We start from the raw sequence: 22,090 nt of genomic DNA on the forward strand, positions 1-22,090 counted from the left end.
TATCATGGCCCCAGTTCCGAAAAATTCCGAAGGAATATCTTTTCTTTTTTTGTTGAGTGTTGCTAGGAGATTTTCTGATGCTCTGGTGTTGGGTAGGGTCAGGTGTGTTCTGAAGTCTTCAATGAGGAAGGATTCTAGCGCTAGGAGGTAGACGAGTCGGTCTTGTTTACTCCGACTGCTCTTTTTATGTATAGAGCTTTTACTCTTTATAGAGAGGATAGGTTCTTTTCTGTGGGGTATGGCCATATGATTTCTAACCCATATGTTAGTATAGGCATGATTTTTTATCTAAATAGTGCCATCGCCATCTCTAGGCTGAGTGTTCTGATGTAGTTGATTTCGTGCATCGCCCGTACTGCCTGTTTTGCTTTCTCTATTACATGCTTTGTAAAGCATTTGGCACTTGTTTGCAGAGTAATGCCAAGGTACTCGAAGTCGTTTACCATGGCTACTTTCTGCCTCTTTATCTGAGATTTCTGCCATTGCTGGGATCTGTCCTCCTTGCCTAAATACCATCATTTTTGTTTTTGATGTATTAATTTCAAACTTATGTTTGTAGCACCATTCATCCATATCTTTTATCAGGTTCTGTAGTTTCGTGATGTCTCTTGATCCGATCACTATATCATTGGCATAGGCGTATGATACTACGTCTTCCTTATGGGTTATTCTCATTATTTCTTCAGCTGCCAGGATGAAAAGTAACGGGCTGATTGGGTCACCCTGTAATACTCCGTTCGTTTGAAGTATTGGTTCTGAGAGTGATATATTGTCAGAGATTCTTATTTTGTTCCATTGTAGTATCGCTTTTATGGTTTTAGTCCACACATTGTTTCTGTTGAGGGCTTCTTCCAGCTTCTGGGTCACAAGTTCCCGATTTATGAGGTCAAATGCTTTTGTGAAGTCTATAAACACTACGTAAAACTTTTCTCTTTTTTCAAGGACTTCCCATATGTTATTGAGTAGTAATTGTATGGCGTTAATAGCTGATCTTCCTTTCCTGAATCCGAATTGATTTTCTGGTAGATACTCATCTATTTCTTCCCTGACTCTCACCACGATTGTTTTTGTGAATATCTTGAACGGTATGTTCTCCAGAGCGAAGCCTCCGTATGTGTTTGTGTCATATGGGTCACCATTTCCTTTAGAGAGTACTTTAATAGTTGAATGTCTCCATCTCTCCGGTATTGAGGCCGTCTCAATGCATTTCTTTGTATAACTTTGTCCATATAGGCAGTAGGAGATGAGCAGTGTCTGGGTACTCACTGTATATGTTGTCTGGTCCTGCAGCTTTGTTTTTCTTTGTGCTTGAGATGATGTTTTGAACTTCAATTGTCAGCGTAGTCCATTCTGTTGGCGATATTGTATTGGTACTTTGACAATTTTCTGGGATGTTTGTTATTCCTTCTTTGTTGAGTATATTGCTAAAGTGTGTCATCCATTCTTTCATGTTTATATAGTGTGTCTGTGTTTCCTTCCTAGGACGTAGAGCGAGATATAGGCCTTTCTTTGCCTCTTTTACTATTCTTCTACCGTCTTCCTCCCAGTATATCCTTTTCTTTTCCTGCGCGAGCGTTTTATACTTTTTTTTTTCAGATGTATACCTGAGTGTAAGGTTCTTCTTGTTAGTTTTCGGTTCATGCAGGGCCTTCACTACTTTTCTTAGCAGGTAGCATTCCTGGTCGAACCAGTTATGACTTTCAGGCCTTTCTTGGGGTTGCGGCTTGTATTAGCAATTCCTCTCGTGTTTGTGCCGCTTCTTCTAGTCTTGATTCTTCAGTGAGCGCTTCTATTTTTCTTATCTGGTCGACCTGTCCTATTTTTTCGACGTCAATTTTTCTTAATAGGATTTTGCTTGTTTGTTTGGTGATCGCCAATCTGGACCTAGACCTACCTACAGACCAGGTGAATGTTATGCTCCTCTTCCTTAATATTATTAACTCAGTGTCTTTCTAAATTTACTACTATTATAAACTTACTTTAATTCAAAATAAATATTATCACCGCATGCACAAAGGACGATACAAGTTAAGAAAATTTATTATTTTCGCAAAATGGAAGTCCATAAATGAATGTTAAGTTAGTGTACCATATTTTTGTAGTACAGTCTACATGTTAGGCCTAAACTAATTTTATGCGTTCTCTTTTTATTTTAAAATCATTTACTGTCTATTCAGTGCCTATTTAAATTGAAATATGTTTATGAATTTCAGTTCAGTGTGTTAGCAAGTCAGCCTGGAGTAAGTTAACATTGTAAAATGCTGCCGTGATTTAAAACAGTGTGTCATTTATCTTTAATGACAGAGTCCCTAAGATACGGTAATAACGGCAATATAATTCAATGTCCTTTAAAATTTAAACTTTATTTGTTGGTAAATAAGTTATTCCACAAGCTAAAAGTATTAAAATCATGTTTTGTGCGACCATACTTTGCGTTTCTTTGGATTGCGATCGCCTCCTTAGCGTGACGTCACAGCGCTGTTGTAAGGCCTTATTATCTAGGTGTTCCTCGGTGCCGGTAGGTGACACTGCTTGGTGGCTCCTGTTTGCCTCCTGTATGGTGTTGGTAGGTGTCTCTTCTTGCTGATTCTGGCCGTTGCCGGTAGATGGAACTCTAGGTTTGTTCTGTTCGTCGTGTGTCAATGGCATTACTCGGACCGTAGTGACGTCGTTTGCTTTCTGGGTGGTGTTGATAGATGGGACTTTTTGCTGGTTCTGTTTGTAGTTGCTAGATGGCGCTAGTCGTCCCACAGGGGTGCTGTTTGCTCCCTCAGTTGTGGCATTTCCTTGGTCACCCGTAACCTCTTTTTGGTTCTGTTCGTTGTTAGATGGCGCTAGTCGTCCCGTAGCGGAGCTGCCTGCTCCCTCAGTTGTAACATTTCCTTGGTTACCCATAACCTCTTTTTGGTGTATCGTTTTTTCCTCTTTTGCTATAGTTAGTTCTATTTTTAATGCATTAAAACAGGTCTTCAGAACACTCACCATTGCTAGAATGTTCTACTTCAGTTCTTTTTTCAGGTGTCCTCCTATTTCCGCAATTTTTTTTCAAACTTCGTAGAGCTTCTTCTACACGTTCTTCCACTTCACCCACCATTTTGTCATGAAATCATTCGGAAATATTTAAAAATGTATAAACATGTATGTAGAAATCCTTAAACACTTCAAATCTGGAACTCATCTTAATGAAGTCCTCCAATAATGCTTCCTCACTCCTTTCTAGTCTAGCATAGAATGCAAGGTGGACTAATACTCTGTCGATGTGATTTCAGCTGCCTACTTAGTCAACTTTCCATTATGTCATGCTCCAGTCAGGTCAATGACATGCTGAACTGTACTCTTAGGTTTTATTACTCTTCTTCTTCTTCTCATGATTATTATTATTATTATTATTATTATTATTATTATTATTATTATTATTATTATTGTTATTATTATTATTATTATTATTATTATTATTATTATTATTATTATTAGACACACACCAGGCTACAGACCAAGATCAATAAAAGGTCTAATGGGAGGGTGTTTTCAATTGAAGAAAGGAAGAAAGCATTTATCAGAATGAGATACTGGGCTGACAGGAAATAAAAAAAATCTTTTATATAACTCACTCGAGTCACCCAATGTAGGCCATAATTGCACAATACAATTAAATAAATAAAGAAGTAAATAATCATCAGAGACACATCTGCACCTAGGGTGTAGAAACAAGACATACAACTCTAATGAGTGTCCATGGTTCAATCAATCAAGACAAACTCAAGGATCCAGGCAAAATTCAAAAGTTCTGGAAAGAAATAGAAGACAGACTGACAAAGATTCCAGACAGGAACATCAAGGTACTGATGGGCGATTTCAATGCACAGATTGGCAAAGAGAGAAAGTACAGAAAGATAGGAGGATATCCAACATACTGACAAATAAGAATGGTGGAGATTCATTGAACTGTGCCGTGCATTTGATCTCCGGCTGATGTCAACAAATTTCAAACATTTACCAAGAAAACAGAAGACTTGGTCCTAATGCTACCTTGGGAAGGTTTTAGATTGATCACGTAGCAATTTCTAGGTCAGCAAAGAAAGAAATCTTGAATGTGAAACTAGCAACGGGAACAGAAGTCAAATCAGACCATTACATGCCCAAAATTAAAATGTTTCTCCCAGCCAAAAACGGAGTGAGAAGACAATTTCTAAGATATGACATAAGTAAATTAAAGTTCACTGAGGATGTAAAGAAAAAACACCAAACACCAAACACCAAGAAGAATTGAAGAATGCTGAATCACGAAAATGGGATGATACCAGATACAAGATCAAAGGTGCGGCTGAGAGGACGATCCTCCAGGAAAAGCAAAAGAGACGGGAGTGGTGGAATGAAAAGAACGATGAGGTACTCTGACACAGGACAGAGGTGTGGAAGAGATGGAGCACAACCAAAAAAGAAGAGGGTTTATTATCTTTCAGAACCCAGATGAAACTAAGGGACCAGATATTCTGACGGATCAGAAGACAATACGAAAGAGATCAGTTGAAGAAAACACAAGATGACTACCAGAAGAAGAATAATACACGCAACTTCTACCAGACCTTCAAATCACATTTTTTTTTTTTTTTGCTAGGGGCTTTACGTCGCACCGACACAGATAGGTCTTATGGTGACGATGGGATAGGAAAGGACTAGGAGTTGGAAGGAAGCGGCCGTGGCCTTAATTAAGGTACAGCCCCAGCATTTGCCTGGTGTGAAAATGGGAAACCACGGAAAACCATCTTCAGGGCTGCCGATAGTGGGATTCGAACCTACTATCTCCCGGATGCAAGCTCACAGCCACGTGCCTCTACGCGCACGGCCAACTCGCCCGGTCAAATCACAATTAAAAGGATATCTAGCACCAGGAGTCTGCTTCAGACACGAAGGGAAATTAGGGATGAACAACATGGACAACTCTGAAATTCTCACCAGATACTTCAAAAATATACTGAATTGTGATGGTCTGCAGGAAAGTTTGAAATGAAGTCATCGAGGAAAAAAACAACTAACTCATTACCACCTGATGAAAAACTGACGCAGATTATTCAAGGGTAGATGGACAACAAAGTTGCAGACAACGAAGACATTGGGGCCTACTGAAGTCGTAAAATCTCTGACTCTCTCGGGAACATGTAAAAAACCGATAGGATCCTTAAAGACTGGCTGACAGCTGTGATACATCCATTGCATAAGAAAAGTGATAAGGTGGATGTTAATGATTACAGAGGAGTAACTATAGTTTCGGTCCCATACAAGAATTTCTCTAAAGCATTACTAACCAGAGTAGAAGGTATACAGTATCGAGAATTGGGTATCAAGCAGGCTTCTGGAAAGGTAGATCATGCGAGGAACAAATCTTCAACCTAAGGAATATCATAAAATACAAGACGCTGGGGCAGAACAAAATAATATGTAGGAGTTTTTGTGGACTTCAGAAAGGCATGACTCCATTGACAAAAAAACCTTGAGAGTTCTAGAAGAGTTTGGAGTAGGCAACAAGAGAAGAAATTTAATCTGGCAGACAATCAGTGACACTTATAGTAAAACCTCGTTAAGACGTTTCTGCAGGGGACATCAAAAATGAACATGTTAAGCAAGAAATCATACCACTGAATATACAAATAAAAATTATCCAACATGGATATGGAAACAGTAGATACGATTTTTTTTCCGACATGAGGGCATTTTAAGTCGTGTATCCGCGGGTACAGTGAAAACTATCTCTACTATTTCTAGAGATGAGAGGAAAGTATTAAGAGGTGTGAAAAACATGAGAGAACAAATATGTAAACCTTTTCTGTTGGGGCTTATAAAATAAATGCACTGAAAGGTATGAAAAACACCAAACAATAAACATGAAAACATATGCACAGGGGTCAATAAAAATATCCAAGCATTATTGCAGAGCACACTCTTTCTAAAACAAATGTTAGTAGATGCCTTTTAATTCAGAGGAGTGGGTTATTAAACATTATTTTCTGGCAACACTCTTACACAATGAATTGGAGGTTACACTCTACCATGTGCGACCAGGAGGAATCAGGAGGAATGACTGACCGCCATTTTGAAAAACTTTGACCGAGTCGAATAATAAAGTCGAAACTCAAAGGTGGCGAGTTCAACATTCGCGACCTATGCGCACTTCAAGATGCAGATGCCAGTCCACTTCTGAAATATTCTAATTTTGTCTTCATTAGCAAGGAATTTCACGACTTTTTCTGTATCCGTAACTAGGCTACCACAAGACAAATATGCAGTCAATTTCACACGATTATGTTCCTAATCCAGATATAGGCTACCATATCATGCAACATATAATCACTACACTTCACTGCACCCCTTAACACAAAATAAATTTCTAACTTCGGAATGGAATGCGAAATACAAGACAAATAGACTCATTATGTAATTCAGCAATCTTACTGCTAACCGGCAAGCAAAACTGAACATTCCCGAGGCTAACGGCTTGCTCCCCGCACATGCAACTTATCCTGTGAAGTTCAGGAATTTAACGCCTTTTTCCGTTACTCACGCAACTGTAACGATGGATCTTACCTGACTTGGAAATCACGTTTGTTTCACAAGGGATGACAAATAACATTTTCAGGACTAGAAAAAATGTGATCGTACTAAGTGGTAATAGCAAGAATTCATGATTCGATAAGTGAGGTATATTTATATAGATTTAATATGATGAGAATCGGGACTTCGAATTTACGACGTGCTAAGCGGAAAAATGTGTTAATGAGGAATGCACTAATGAGGTTTCACTGTATTCCAAAATTAAGCTCATGGAGGGAGATCTCTGGGCTCTTCAAAATCAAAACTTATGTAAGACAAGGAGACGGACTCCCACCAATCATGTTCAACTGTGTTCTGGAAAAAGTCATAAGGGAAGAAGGGAATTCCTCATTAAGGGACTTTCAAAACTGGGAGGGGTAAGGAGAGTATAGATTATTTGGCATTCACTGACAATATAGTGATCCTCACCAGTGATATAGCAACAGCTAAGAAAAGTACTGAAGAATGCCAGACGACATTAAAGTGACTGACTGGGCTTCTAATTTCATTTGTGAAGCCTGAGTTCACGACAAACATTAAAGAGGCTCCCGAGCTGCTGAAGTTGAGACGAAAAAATAAAGTAGAGATAAGAGCTTTAAGTATTTGGGAGAAAACTTGCAGGAGAATGGGCTGGAAAAGAACGGCATTAAAGACCGGGAGAGAAAAAATGGAAATGGCTTTTCAACTTACGAGGAACACCTACAACAAAAAGGATCTATTCTTTAGGGCTAAACTGAGGCATCTAGACACTGTTATACCTGAGTGCCTGCATGCAGCATAAACACTGGATATGATTAGAAAAGAAGGATTTGAAGATATCCAGAAGGAAAATGCTCAGAAAAATTCTAAGCCCAAATGTAAAATACAGTCCACTCCCGATAATTCGCGGTAATTAATGCACGCACTTCCGCGAATTATCCGCAGTCAATTTTAAGCCTGGTAAAAACAAAACCATAGGTTAAAATAATGAAATGTATTTTATGAACAAGCAGAAAATAATTGTAACACTTCATATTGTATTGTAAGACACACTAGAGAAAAATTACAAAATGCCATGTGGATTATGCCAACATTCGTATCTAACGAAAAAAATAAGTCATCACTTTTTGTTTCTTAGAAGATTGTTCATTTTTTCTAATTTTGGATCATACATTTCTCAAGAAAACAATATCTGAAAATGAAAATTCATCACTATTTTCTATTTAAGAGATAAGCGTGACTATGGAGACAGTAGCTTGGCTGTGGGAAATTTTCGGAGTTTCCGTTGCATCACTCCCGCACTCGATATCATCTGAATCTCAGTCTTCCTCACCAACCGTCAAATTCAGTACAATATCCTCCTCACTTTCATGTCAGAAACCATAATCATCCTTATCGACGTCTAACCACTCTATAATGTCACTTTCTTTTGCATCTTGGCATTTATCCAGGTTATTCAGTAATGATATCATCGTAGCGAGACTAAGTTGCCCGTTCGAAATATCGTCACTGTAGCCAGCATATGATTGCTCTTCACCTAAAACAGATTTCCATGACCGTGCGAGTGTAGTAGCGGTAATTTTGTCCCATGACTTATTGACTGCATGATGAGCATCCAACAAACTGAAGTCCTTCCAAAATGTTGGAATATCGATGCCTTCCTCAACCAATTGCTGGAACAGAGATGACCTGTAGTTCTTTAAAGCAGCAATAACGCCTTGATCCATAGGTTGGAGAGGTACATTCTCTCATTTAAAACAACGGGGTTTTCTGAATTTCCCTATCGCTAATAATTTTAATTTATGATCACCATTTGCGTTAGCACACACCATAATTGTTATTCTTTCCTTGAATGTTTTGCGGCCTGGGGCTTGCTGTTCTTGTTGCATCACTAATGTTTGGGACGGTAAACATTTCCAATATAACCCTGTTTCGTCCGCATTGTAAAGTTGTCTAAGGACAAGCTGTTCTTTTTCAATGAATGACTGAAATTCTTGTGCGAACTTTTCAGCGGCACCCGTGTCTGCGCTAAGACGCTCTCCGTGAATAGCAATTTCTTGTATTCCGTAGCGTTTCTTAAACCATGTAAGCCAGCCAGAAGATGCTTTAAAATCGCCTTCTAAAACAAAAGAGCATTGTAAAAATATTTTGCTTACTCAGCACACAGGAATACCTTCCGCTTGTTTTTGATTAAACCACCGTATCATGGCTTCGACTAGATTTGCATAGTCCGATATTCTCATTGATTTCCGGGACAATGAAGATCACAATTAGCAGAAAATTTGATGAGGGTTTCCTTTTGCTTCTTCATGTCTCACTGTTGTTTCACCCACACCAAATTCGCAGGCTAACTTTGACGACGCCTCGCCTTTCTCCAGTCTCGTAATCTATAATCTTCATTTCCATATTGACAATTGCACAATTAAAAATAGGAGAGGATTTCCACCAATCAATACTTATTTATTGTATATATTAAACTACAGGACCGGTTTCGACCTCATATTCAAGGTCATCTTCAGCTGAACCATATATACATATTAATATAATGAAGCTTTGATTAAGATTGTGGTGTTGAAGGAATGCCATATGATGATGATGTACATTTAGTTACATACAAATGGGGCACGTCTTAGCGTGAGCTGGCGTATATGTCATTCTGTGCAATATTGCAACTGTATGTCTAAAATGTTGAAGGTCTTAAAACTAGTGTATAAAACACGTCTTTTCCTAAACTAACTTATATATATGTACAAGATAAAAACAATACATAAAAACACTCCATGTACATGAACATTCGTTCTTGCTTGGTGGTCAATACATCGACTAACTTCCGTATTTAAGTCTTATTCACAGTTGTACACTTCAGCTGCTATTCTTAGATGGATGGATAAAAGTTTTGTCTTCCTGTGCGTATGTGAGATAAAACACTTTCAATTTAAAAAGGGTGCCAAATGTATGGATGAAATTCAAGTAAAATATGTTCAGCTCTGCTGTGTGACCTTTTATAAGAACCAATTCATGTTTTCTTATTGGCGTCCGTAAATTTGGGTGACATTGGTTTCAAAGTAGTGGCTCCTTTCCCATTTGTAGCTGTGCAATGATGTTATGTTAATCTGTGGAAGATAAGATTGAGTTATAAGTGATATTGTGCGGAGGAATGTCTAAGGGTTATGTGTGTGAATTGGAATATGTACTTACTGTTGTTGGTGTAGCTGAGTTGTGTTTGACATGCGAGCTTGTAATGTACTACTTCGTGTTCTTCTTGGGCTTATGCTAGCTGCTGTGAGGGGAAGGAAAGGAGGGGTAGGGAGAGTTGTTGTTGTAGGGGTAGGGATGGAGCTGGGTGTGTTGTTTGGTGTTTTTCTGTTGCTTGTTGCATTCTGTTTATCGATTAACTTAAGGTAAGGGTTTTTTAAGGCGGGGATAACTGTATTGAAGATGTTAGTTTTTTCTGTGATTTCATTTATGTTGTAATTTGGATTGGTGTACTGATCCAAAGTGATGTAGAATTCTTCTGTTATGTTGAGCAGGGGGCCTTTGGGGTTTATGTTTAGGATTTGCATATCGTTATCTATGTTTGTGAAACTGTGTTTATAGTCTGCGACATGTTGTCCTATTGAGGAAAAATGATTGTGTTTCACTGCATTTATGTGTTCGTTATATCGGGTTAGGAAATTTCTACCGGTACGTCCGATATAGCTGGTCTCGCAGTTATTACATTTGATGCGGTATACCCCTGAGTGGTTGTATTTGTTGTTGCTGTTGATTGTCCTGACACTGTGTATGATGTTGGTACTATTGTGTGTAGTTCTGAATGCTATTCTTAGGTTATGTTTTTTTAAAATGTTAGTTATGGGGTATATGTGTACATTGTTGAAAGTGAATAGTCTTTCTTGGGTTCGTTTACTTTTGTTAGTTTGGTTTTGGGTTGGGATTTTATTTTGTGAATGATTTTGTTAACCATGTCTTTCTTGAATCCATTGTTTTTAGCTATGTCATGAATTAATTGTAATTCTTTGTTTAGATCTTCTTTTGTTAACGGTATATTGAATGCTCTGTGTATCATGCTATAGTAGGCTGCTCTTTTGTGTATGTTGGGGTGAACGGAATCCATTTTAATTGTATTTGAGGTATGCGTGGGTTTTCTGTATATTCTGTAAGAAAGGTGGTCATCATGTCTAGTTGTCGTTATGTCCAGGTAGTTCAGTTTGTGATTGTTTTCGGATTCCATGGTAAATTTTATATGGGTATCTATTGTATTGAGTTTATCTAATATATCAGTTTCATTTGTGGACCTATTGTCGAGGATGATAAAGATATCATCAACAAATCTACACCAAAAAAATATATGGTCTATTTTGTTGATGAATGTGTGCTCTAAATAGTCTATGTAAATTTCGGCAATTATACCAGAAGCGGGAGATCCCATTGGTAAACCCTGTTGCTGATAGATAGTATCATGGAATTTAAAGTAGTTGTTACTAATGGCAAAATTAAGTAATTTAATGAACTCTTCTATTCCCAAAGTGCTTAGATTGCTATGACTTTTTAGGTTAGATTCAATGATTTCTATTGTTCGTTTTGTGGGAATATTTGGGTACATGTTTATTATGTCAAATGATGCGAGTTTGTGATATGGTTCAATCTTTAATCCTTTTGTCCTATTACAAAATTCTATTGAGTTCCGTACTGTTTTATTAGCTAAGAATACGTAGTGCTTTTTGAGAAATCGTTGAATAAATTGCGAAAGTTTATAGGTTGGGCTTGCTCTGTAGTTAATAATGGGTCTCATTGGAATATGTTCTTTGTGTATTTTGGGATAAGCTTTAGCAGTAGGTATTTGAGGATTCATTGCTATAAGTTTAGAGGACTCTACTTCTGTTAAAAGAAAGTGTGTATTTTTTAATAAGGTTTTGAGGTTCCTTTGTATGTTATTGGTCGGGTCTTTACGTTTGATGAGGAAAGTGTTATCTTGAAAACATTCTTTGGTTTTCAATATGTATTGGTCTTTGTCGATAATAACTGTGGTATTGCCCTTATCGGCTTTCGTTATTAGTAGATTATTCTGTTTTATCTTGTCTTTGAGTTTGTTTATGTGTACTTTGTTGGTTGATTTATTATTTTGGGAATTACTGTGAATTTTGTCAATATATTGTGGGAGCCTTTTTTTAATATCATATCTCGGCTTACAGTTCAGCAACCTTGGGTCGTGGGGAAAGGGAGGGTAAATTCCGAGTGCATTCCTCTTTCATCGTCTCTGCTTCCAAGATTACAGTAATCTGTGCTGTGCCACGCGCAGCAACATGCTCGAATGTTTTCAAGTTTGCAGCAGTGGGCATATAGGCCTACTGCTACATCGTAGAGAAACGAAGTCCAGTCACCTCAAATATCAATGATTTTGTCTCCACGCATTGCATTAAAATTCTTTTAAACTAGGCAGAGATAATTTTACTCAGCCTGATGATTAGTGCGTGTAAGAATTAATACTTTAAAAAAATAACTCTCCGAGACCCGCAAATTAACCGCGTGCGAATTTTCAGGAGTGGACTGTATATATACACGCGCGCGCGCGCGCGCGGGGAGAGGAGACTCAAATTTAATACAGAAATGTACCAAAGAACAGAAGGAGTGGTTGTATTGATAAGAGAAAGGTACTATGGACACTTTTTGGGGACGGACAGTAATAGACTGATGAAGAGAATGAATTCCTTCAGGAAGAGGAAGACAGCTGAGGCTTTGGAAAGCAAGGTTGGACTTTACTAAGGTGGAGGTTACAGAAGACGATATAATGGACAGAAATAGATTTAGAAAACTTGTCAAGAAGTTCTGCAGTTTATAGGAGAATGAGGAGACACTAGTGGTGATTATGATGATGATGATAGCAGTGAAGACTGAAGAACCCAAGTTTTCAATTAAGTGATTCTACACTGAAAAGAAATGGCTTCAAATCTCACAAAGCTTTTAATCAATCAATACCTTCATTTGTTCCATCTAATCCCATGATTATTTTCATAGATGTGATAATCTGCATTGCAACAGGTGGCGACATTGATGAAGCATAACATGAGGCGTGACTGTATGCCCTTATGTAGTTAACGAGTTTCTGAAAAGAAAGGAGAAAAAAGAAAATAAACTTCCACTCCCTATGACATCTGCTGTTTTAAGGTGGAAAACAATCATTGTCAATCTCTCAAATGAATTGGTACACAGAGAAAGCAAAATATCAAAGATTCAACAAAAGAATTTGTAACAAAGAACAAACACTTCAAAAGGGAATATCTGTTTCATACGTAAACAAACTGTCAATCCCAAAATCTTATCCTCCTCACCCACACAGTAAATGATGAGATCACAAAGAGCCTTGTCATCAGCAAATACGAAATCCAAGCGCTTCAGGTAGGTGAAGGTCCTACTCAGGGTCAGAGTATTCTACATACTCGGCTGGAAAAGTAGGGCACAGTAAAACTGAGTCCATATGAACGCACTGGGAGGGTCTTCTCTCTTTGAGAGGTAACAGTTCACAGATCTTCCAATGACCCATCATAAAACTATGTAAAAGCTCCCTCTGTATCAGAGGTAGAGTGCCAGAATCTGAATCCCCAGATTAGGAGTTCACACCAGACAGAGGGAATTGGACTTTTGAAGGGCAGAATAAAAAAAAGCATTCGGTACTTCATACCGCAAGATGTCGGCATGTAAGACATCTAGTGTACACTTGGAGTTTGCCCAACAATATTAATGAAAACTCTGCCACAGATTGCAACAGGGGTGCAATATTCCTGAGTAAAACTGAACGTCAAAATTCACAGGTAGGCAGCCTAAAAGGTGTCCAATTAAAATGTCTACATGCAGTAGCCGAGTCCATTCAATTAATATTATTATTGTTAGTAGTAGTGATTCAAGCCCACTTGAGAGCGCTTATGACTAGTTCTTTTGGATGCTAGCTTTCGTTCCCAATACCTCTTCAGACCTGCAATTAGTTCTTCCTTTCTTTCCTGTGAAAGAGGTTTGCGTGTTTTAACAACTTTTGGTAGAAGATACCATGAATTTGAAATATATACAAAATTTAGGGCGGTCTGAGACATCAGTATCAGAAATCCCAGCGGAAGCCAAGTTTTTTTTAATTATTATTATTATTATTATTATTATTATTATTATTAACTCGCATAAAAAGATGAGATCTTCGTGATCTACTTTCACAAAGAATAGAAGAAAAAGGCCACAAAACCACTGTTGTCCTAATTGCTCTCAGCTTACTAAGAGTTATGACAACTAGCCACTCGTACTCCCATGAGACCAGAATTGGTTTAATATACCTGAGAACCAAAAATTCCAAACAGGATCTAGGGTCTAGGTGGTAGCTGGTCCTTTCACAACTTGGTGTGGTAATTTTCCGCTCTATTCCTCAATGTCTTAAACGCCTTGCTAAGACTATTCTGATGACAGCTTTACAGATCTCCGATAGGTCACAGAACTGCTGCACCAACAGGTGATATTCAAGAGAATCAGTATACATGAATTCTCTGAGCCAAAAGCTGCAAAAAAATAGTCTACTCTAAAAGGGAATGAATCAAAACAGTATAAAAATGCAGCTCCAACACCACACAGTAAAAATGGTGTCCCAGAAATGTGCAAGTATGAACTACAGTGTTTCACGACAGAAGTTCCAGGAAAGGATGCAAAGTTCCAAGTTGAGAAAGTGTACAACAGAGGATTTTACTATAGAAAAATGTACCTTTTTGATGATATTTTGTGGGTGGGGACAGTAAAAGAACATCCATGGTAAACCCTGCCTGTCATAAGAGGTAACTAAAGGGGGCCCCAGCAGCTCTTAACTTGGGAGCGTGCGATGGTAACTAAGAGGGCCTTAGCTGAACACTGGAATTGCTTCCATTTACTTGTGCCAGGCTCCTCACTTTCATTTTTCCTATTCTACACCACTACAACCGTTTTCTCCAACCCCAACAATTGTTAGGTTCCCAGGCCTAGGAAGTCTCATTTTCATGCCCTCTGTAGTCCTTGCTTTCTTTGGACAATACCTTCATTTTTCCAAGTGTAAGACCCCTTCCATTTTTCCTTTTGGTTAGTGAATAGAGGACGATTGCCCTGTTGTACTTCCTCATCTTGGCATGCTGGGAATCTGAGTGGTTAGCTATCCAAACTCCCAACAAGCTGAGAGCAATTAAGATAACTACCGTGTGGTGGGCCTCTTTCTGGCCTTTGCAGAGAGCAGCAGTGGCTGGAAGCTTGGCCTGCAGGAGACACTCCAACTCACAACTAGATGATGACGTGAATACTGTTTATCCCATTGTTTGCTTTATGTGTGAGTGGATTAATTAAGGGCATATAAATTTAAGGAGTTTTGTTACTTAGGGAGCTTACGTTCCCTTTTGATGAGTTTGTGACCTTTCCAACTTAATTTATTTAATTTTCAAATTCCTTTGTACATTTATTCTATTTTTTGTCTCCATTTAATTTGTACAGAGAGGATAATTACCTAGTTGCACTTCCCCTTAAACTTTTGATGACTTCACTAATACACTGCTCCAACTGTTTTTCAGCAACCATCATCCTTCGAGAGCTAAGGGCCGAATTCATAGTCAGCAATAAGGGATCACTTATAAGTATTCACTTATATGAGTTTACATTTCATAGACAGCACTAATTGATACAGTAAGTATCACTGGAGATGTGGCAATGCTGTATATTATACCCATGCTTCCTGGATCTGTAGTTCTGGCTACCAAATAGTGGGATGATCTATTGTGCTTTTCTTATCGAAGGACATCGCGTGACTGAGCGCAAAATTTTTGAGGTTAAAAGATAGTCTATATTGTAATACCAATATAAATGGTCCGTTATTGGACATTATAAATTTTCCAGCTAGCTCATTCTTGGTTGCCAGCGTTTCGCCCTCTTGTGCTAGGGTGGGCTCATCAGTTGGTACCTAGCACACTTACCAATACGCTGGCTAGTGCATACCGTGGAGGCCACTGCGTAGGCTAACTGGAGCCACCAGCAGTGCCAATGCACTAAGAGACTTTGTCTCATCACTAAAAATTGATGCCTGCTTGGCCATCAGATGATATAGATGTTGATTCCCATAGGGAATCTGAAATATTTGTCCTGAATGAGCAAATTTATAATACCAATATAAATGGTCCGTTATTGGACATTATAAATTTTCCAGCTAGCTCATTCTTGGTTGCCAGCGTTTCGCCCTCGTGTGCTAGGGTGGGCTCATCAGTTGGTACCTAGCACACTTAGTGCATTGGCACTGCCGGTGGCTCCAGTTAGCCTACGCAGTGGCCTCCACGGTATGCACTAGCCAGCGTATTGGTAAGTGTGCTAGGTACCAACTGATGAACCCACCCTAGCACACGAGGGCGAAACGCTGGCAACCAAGAATGAGCTAGCTGGAAAATTTATAATGTCCAATAACGGACCATTTATATTGGTATTATAAATTTGCTCATTCAGGACAAATATTTCAGATTCCCTATGGGAATCAACATCTATATCATAGTCTATATTGTATTCAGTTATCAGAATGGATAACAAAACAGCGAGGTGAGGCGGGACCTGCAAGAACTTGTGTCGAAGTACATGCACATTATATAGAACAAGTGGACCGACGCAGTTTCTAGTCAGAAAATGAATGACTTGGGAAAAACTTCTTGTGGATAATGCAAACTAAGAAAATGCCCAGTCTGATATAATCCGGCAAACGATTGTTTGACTAACCTGATATAATTAGCACAAATCAACCTTAAAATAAATGGCAGTAGTGCAACACGTTCAGTTTTCTTATAACTCAGTACCGGTATAGGTTTTTACTATTCCACAGGCCTACAGTCTTGATAACTTGTAACACGTTTCCAATTAAGCGAAATAACGGTAATGATGATGGTGATGATAATAATAACAACCTGAAATTAAGAGGTGGCATAAAATCTCAAAACAAGTATCATTAATGGTGAGATAGCGAGTCCTCTAGAGGTTATGTTCACTCTCTCAATCAAAGGAACAAAAATATTCATAACTCTCACTTTACTAAAACGAAACCTTCTTTACATTGTTGGTCACATTACATTTCAACAGGATTTTCCATCTTTTCTGTGGGCAAGGAAAATATTCTGTGAACGAAATGCAACATATTCAGCAAAATCATCCTCCATCTTGCTGCAACATAAGTGAGTCACTTAAGTGTGTGTGGGAGGTCCACTTATAGCAATAAGTGCGACATTTAAGTAGGTAATATGAAATGAAACCTGGCCTTATAAGGGGCACTTATGTATACGTGCCGTCTATGAATTCGGCCCTAAATCTACACACAATGAAACAACTGTAGGCCCAGAAGCAGGAACTATTCGACTGACAGCAATTGCAAACGGAATGACACACAATACAGATCTCTAAGGCACTCTTTCTTGAAGGTAATATGAACTTGCCCACTCAACTTGAACTCACAGTAGCCGGAGAAACATAATATTCTCAATATACAAAGGGTGCCAATAAAATATACACACACTTTGACAGGAGATTATTACAAAGCTGAACACACAAAAAAACCAGTAATGTGTAGTATGATGTTCTGTAAAGAGATATACTGTATTTTTAGGTAGGTATATGTACAAAATTACGCATTTACCTGATGTCAAGTAAATTAATGTGAAATTCAACTCTGCTGCTCACACTACTGTATTGCATTGCTACTGCAGTCAGACGGAAGATTGTGTAGTTGTGTAGCTAATCTACAGTAGTAGCTGTGAGGCGGGTCGTTGGTAGAAGATTAAGCAAAAAGCACAGGTACGTTATGCTAGTGTTGCTATGCCACAGGCAACAATGAACAAATGAAGCAAAGATTATCGTATGATGTTCTGTAAACCGATGTGTTTCACATGACGTTATGCTACGTATTGCTACTGTTTGAACAATGGAAAGTAATTTTGAAGTGGTATTGGAAAACTGAGATTGTTATTGAATTTCAATGGCAATAGAGACATGTGGAGAACAGAACCGCCAACACGAGTGACAACTGAACGCAAGAGACAAATTTGAGACTCATGGTACCATATGCGATATTCACAAGGGCATATCTGGGAGACCTCACACAGCAACAAGCCTTGCGTCTTCAGCTATGATTCTGGAATGCCTTGAGCTCTCAATGCAGAAATCTACAAAGCAATCTGCACACGAGACTGGGATTAACAGAACCAGAAAAGGCAGTGTTATTAATACAGCAAAAGTTGAAAGTTTTCATCCCCAGACTTTTGCATGGATCAAATGAAGATGACCCTAATCGGAGAATGTAGTACTGTGAGTGGTTTCGTAACATGGTGCAAGAGGATGAGGCCTTTGTAGGGAAAGTTGTTTGGTCCAATGAGGAACAATTAAACAAAACTGTTAACTGGCATAAGTGAGTCTACTGCTGAAAACAATCCACATGTTTTTGTGGAAAAGGCTGTTAATTTACCTGGAATTAATGTTTGGTGTGGGTTGTTATCTAGGGGTCAAACTGGACCATTCTTTCTAACTTTCTGTATGTTGCTACATAATTCAATTAATGTAATCAACGCCTAACAATTGGTTGTTATACAGTGGAACCTCGATTATCCGTTCCCAGAAACTACGTTTTACCGGGTACTGCGTTCAAATTATGTGGTCCCACGAGCATCGTAATTAAATCACGAAAAAATCCTGCATTACCCGTTCCACAAAAAAACAATTTCCCGGATCAAGCGTCCAAAAATTTCAGTCCCATCAACGCTAAATCCTCGATCAAGCGTTTTTAAATAAGCTGTATCTCACGAAAGGACGGCTATGGCATACTTATGGATCATGGCGTTAACACCCCGTCATTGCGATAATTAGAGCAAGTACTATACTGAAAAAGCGATCGGCGGTGAACTTGCATAAGGGACCATCTTAGCATCGCATTCCGATCCGGGTGGTATTGTTTAGAGAATCTCGGAAACCATAAAGCAGAGAGTGGCCACAATTGTAAGGAGAGACAGCGCATTTCGACAGCTCTATTTGAGGACGGAACGAGTTTCGTCAAATGTTCGCACTTATAAAACGTCCACATTATGTCCAGGGTTAGATGTTTTGGTAGAAATATAGTAACGGTGCCTTAAGGATTATTAAATAAAATGTTACTTTAAATGCTGTTATTCTCACCTTAAAATTATCATGAAAGAGAAATGTGTTCAATACGCTTGCCAGGGACCAACCCACCCGCCCTAGAAGTACATTTACGTTTAAAACCAAAAATTCTGTTTTAGACGCCATACTCCATACTTTATAACGGGGATTGGTTCACGTATGGAAGAGGACGACGTCATTGACACCTAGGACGAATCCAAGATTTTGTTACCAACCATTGCAGAAGAAAAAAAAAAATATGAAGCGGCCACGGAAGTTTAAAAGACCGCGACGCATACTGTCCACCTGGCAAGAAAAAAGGTAGTTTAGTAGCTGTAACCTATCTCTGCACATCCAGGCCAATATTTGTCATGAGAACAGTGGTCCCTTCGGAGCCACACTCCCTTCAAGAGGCTCTTTTCTATCGCCGCGGTGCATACTGTCTGCATGGCAAGAAAAAAAAGTATAGCCATAGCAAACTGACAGTTGGCAGCATCGTCGTTTCTCTCGGGGCTACTAGCGTGACAGTCAACGTGCGTGCGCCACCTAGTGGTGATTCGTGTTATAAACCTTGAGGCCTCTTTACTATAGTTTTGCCTAGATGTTTATATTTTTACCTTTTTCGATTGTATTGCCGAACAGATTTTCGGCACTTTCCTCAGGGCACTGTATAGTAACTGGTCTTTCAGGCAGCAATTGAAACTGCTCCTTCTTAACACAAATCTAGTATACGATTATGTTAAGTTCTCGAGACAAGAACAGATGTTGCACCTTACTTACAAAAGGCCATGGAATGTCTTGGGATTGCCTATTACTGTTTTGGTCCTAACATAAGACTGGGAATTTTACGTTTTCGTGTTAAAATGTAAAAAATCGCAGTTGTTTTATTTGCGCACGTTACATTTAAATGGTTTGTATCATTTCCAACTCGTACATGTGCAGCGAGCGTGCTTTCCTGCCGAGCTCAAGGTCATGAACAACCGTAATTTCTGAAGTTTTGATTATATTTCTTTTATCTTTCTAATTTGATTGGATTAGTGACTGGCAGAATTGAATATAATGCATTCGAGAACTTTTGAGAATTGAAACTTACATTCAAAACCACATTCTCGAGTTCAACATAACCTTTAAAAGTCACTGTAGGCCTAATTTACGCGTTATAAGATTAAGAGAAACTTCCTACGAACAGTATAGCGTAGTCCAAATTACAATGGAAGATTAAGAAAAGAGGGGATTTCGCCATCATGTTGGGCGCTTTGTATCTAATGTGCTTTATTTTATGAGATGAGAGAATTAAAAACTACTTGTGGTCGATTGTCGTTAGGCTTGGCATTATTAGATTTGTGGCCTTGGTTTGGCTAATCAGAGTTGCTGAACTAAAAGAAGTTTTCACAGGAAACTGACGAAGTTTCCCCTGTAAAACTGAATATAAAACATCAAGATTTTGAACTTGCGTACCGGTAATTAATGCTTGATGCTGGTGTATGGTCTAAATTGCCTGCCTCTCATCCGCAGGGCCCGTGTTCGATTCGCAGCCAATTCAAGCATTTTTACCTGGACATAAAGGCTGGATCAATGTCCACTCAGCCTACGTGATTACCTTTAATTGTGGATCTATCTAATGGTGAGATGGCGACCCTGGTCGAGAGAGCCAGGAATAACGGCCAAGAGGATTCGTAACACAGACTATGCGTCACCTTGTAATCTGCAGGCCTTCGGACTGAGCAGCAATCTCTTGGCAGGCAAAGGCCCATTGGGGCTGTAGTCTGGTTTGGTTTAGGTGTGTTTGTAAGATTATAATTATACATATTTCATTTTTGTGATGTTCGTCAAATTTATTGTTGATGGTTTTTATTAATTCCCAGATTTTCCGTTTTCCCATGTTGTACGTTTTATTTTCAGGGTCCCTCCGAAAACGGAAAATTGAGGTTACACTGTATTATTATTATTATTATTATTATTATTATTATTATCAAATGTGCTCTTAGATTCTTCAAAGACATTTTCACGAAGAGCTTCAAGAACCGATGGATGGCTCAGAGGATGTCGTCATGTGGGACAATACAATGGATACGAACAACTGCACTGATGAAGATTATCCAAGAAAGACTTGAGCCCGGTTTCCTCAACACATGTTAAATATATACTGAGTTAACATTTTAACATCTTGTTAGGTTTCTTGAGTTTCATCAAACTTTTCTTGTGAAATGTTAACTAATCGACTGTTAACTCTCCCAATATCGCGAACTGGTGCGAATCAAGGAGGCAGTGGTATGAACATGCTGTTTTACAGCGCGCTCCGATGCGCTTTTGTTTGAGTACAGCTGTAAAATATGGTGCGTGAAATGGAACGGAATCATAGTTCTAATTTTTCCTCCTTCAAAAAAAGAGCTGTTAATTGAATTAGTTAGTAAATATATATAAGTTATTGAGTGCAAGCGCACAGATGGCTTAACAATAAAAGAAAAGGACGAGGCGTGGGAGAAAGTCCGCGAGGGTTTCAATGGGGTTAACAGATACTTTTTAAGTGGGTATCCGCTGTCACTTAACAAAATCACTTCGTTAATTGTCCCACTTCAAACTGTGCTCCGATATGGGAGTTATTAGATATTGTATTGTCGTGTGCGGAACCAGACCACCTAGCAAGTATATCCCAGATTTGGAGGTTAGGCTCACTAATCACCTGAACATTAACATTAACAGGGAAATATCCCTTTCAATTACGATATATTTCGGTCCAATCGTCTCCAGGTGATTGGATTCTTACATGTGTGCAATATATTGCACCTAGAACAAACACAGGGAAAAGGGCTTATTTCATAGAAGTCGCGGATAATTTGCTGACGCCCTTCTACTAAAAGGAATGTTATATACCTCCTTCTCATGGATGCTATTGCTGCAGACACTCGACAAACAACTCTACTAACAGTGGCTTTAGAAATTCCAGCACTGTCTCCAACCATTATGTGAAAATAACCAGTAGCAAAAAATTGTAATATTATCAGTACCTGCAACATTGGAGAAAGAGGTAAGTTTCCCTTCGTAGGATATTCCAACCTCACTTGAATTTCGTCAACAACCTTAGCAACGACTATGTTCGATAACCTGTATCTATGAAGAAATTCCGCATCCGTCAAATTTTCAAAGTCATTATGTCGCTGAACTCTTCTTCGATAAGGATTCTTTTGAAAAGATCTATATAGAGCAATTCCACATCAAAAGCGATATTCACAGCAGCCATTTTGAAACAGGTTGCTAAATGCTAATGTTAGCCATTTAACATTGGAAATGGCTGATGTTAACTTTAATACGCAGTTTAACATTTGTTAATGTTAACAGTTGTTGATGAAACGCAAATTTTCTTAAATCGTATGTTAAA

The 22,090-nt window shown here is 38.7% G+C and overlaps 1 protein-coding gene across 3 annotated transcripts in view; it reads right to left on the reverse strand.

Moving 5' to 3' along the window:
* The window catches only part of lace (serine palmitoyltransferase long chain base subunit), a 234,107-nt gene that overhangs the window by 36,899 nt on the left and 175,118 nt on the right, over nt 1-22,090 (reverse strand). For all 3 annotated transcript variants that reach the window (XM_067153519.2, XM_067153521.2, XM_067153522.2), the window contains exon 9: nt 12,544-12,670. In XM_067153519.2, the coding sequence (XP_067009620.2) occupies nt 12,544-12,670 (127 nt within the window). The remainder of the gene's footprint in view (nt 1-12,543; nt 12,671-22,090) is intronic.

This window comes from Anabrus simplex, chromosome 9 (genome assembly GCF_040414725.1).
Source record: "Anabrus simplex isolate iqAnaSimp1 chromosome 9, ASM4041472v1, whole genome shotgun sequence".
Classification (NCBI taxonomy): domain Eukaryota; kingdom Metazoa; phylum Arthropoda; class Insecta; order Orthoptera; family Tettigoniidae; genus Anabrus; species Anabrus simplex.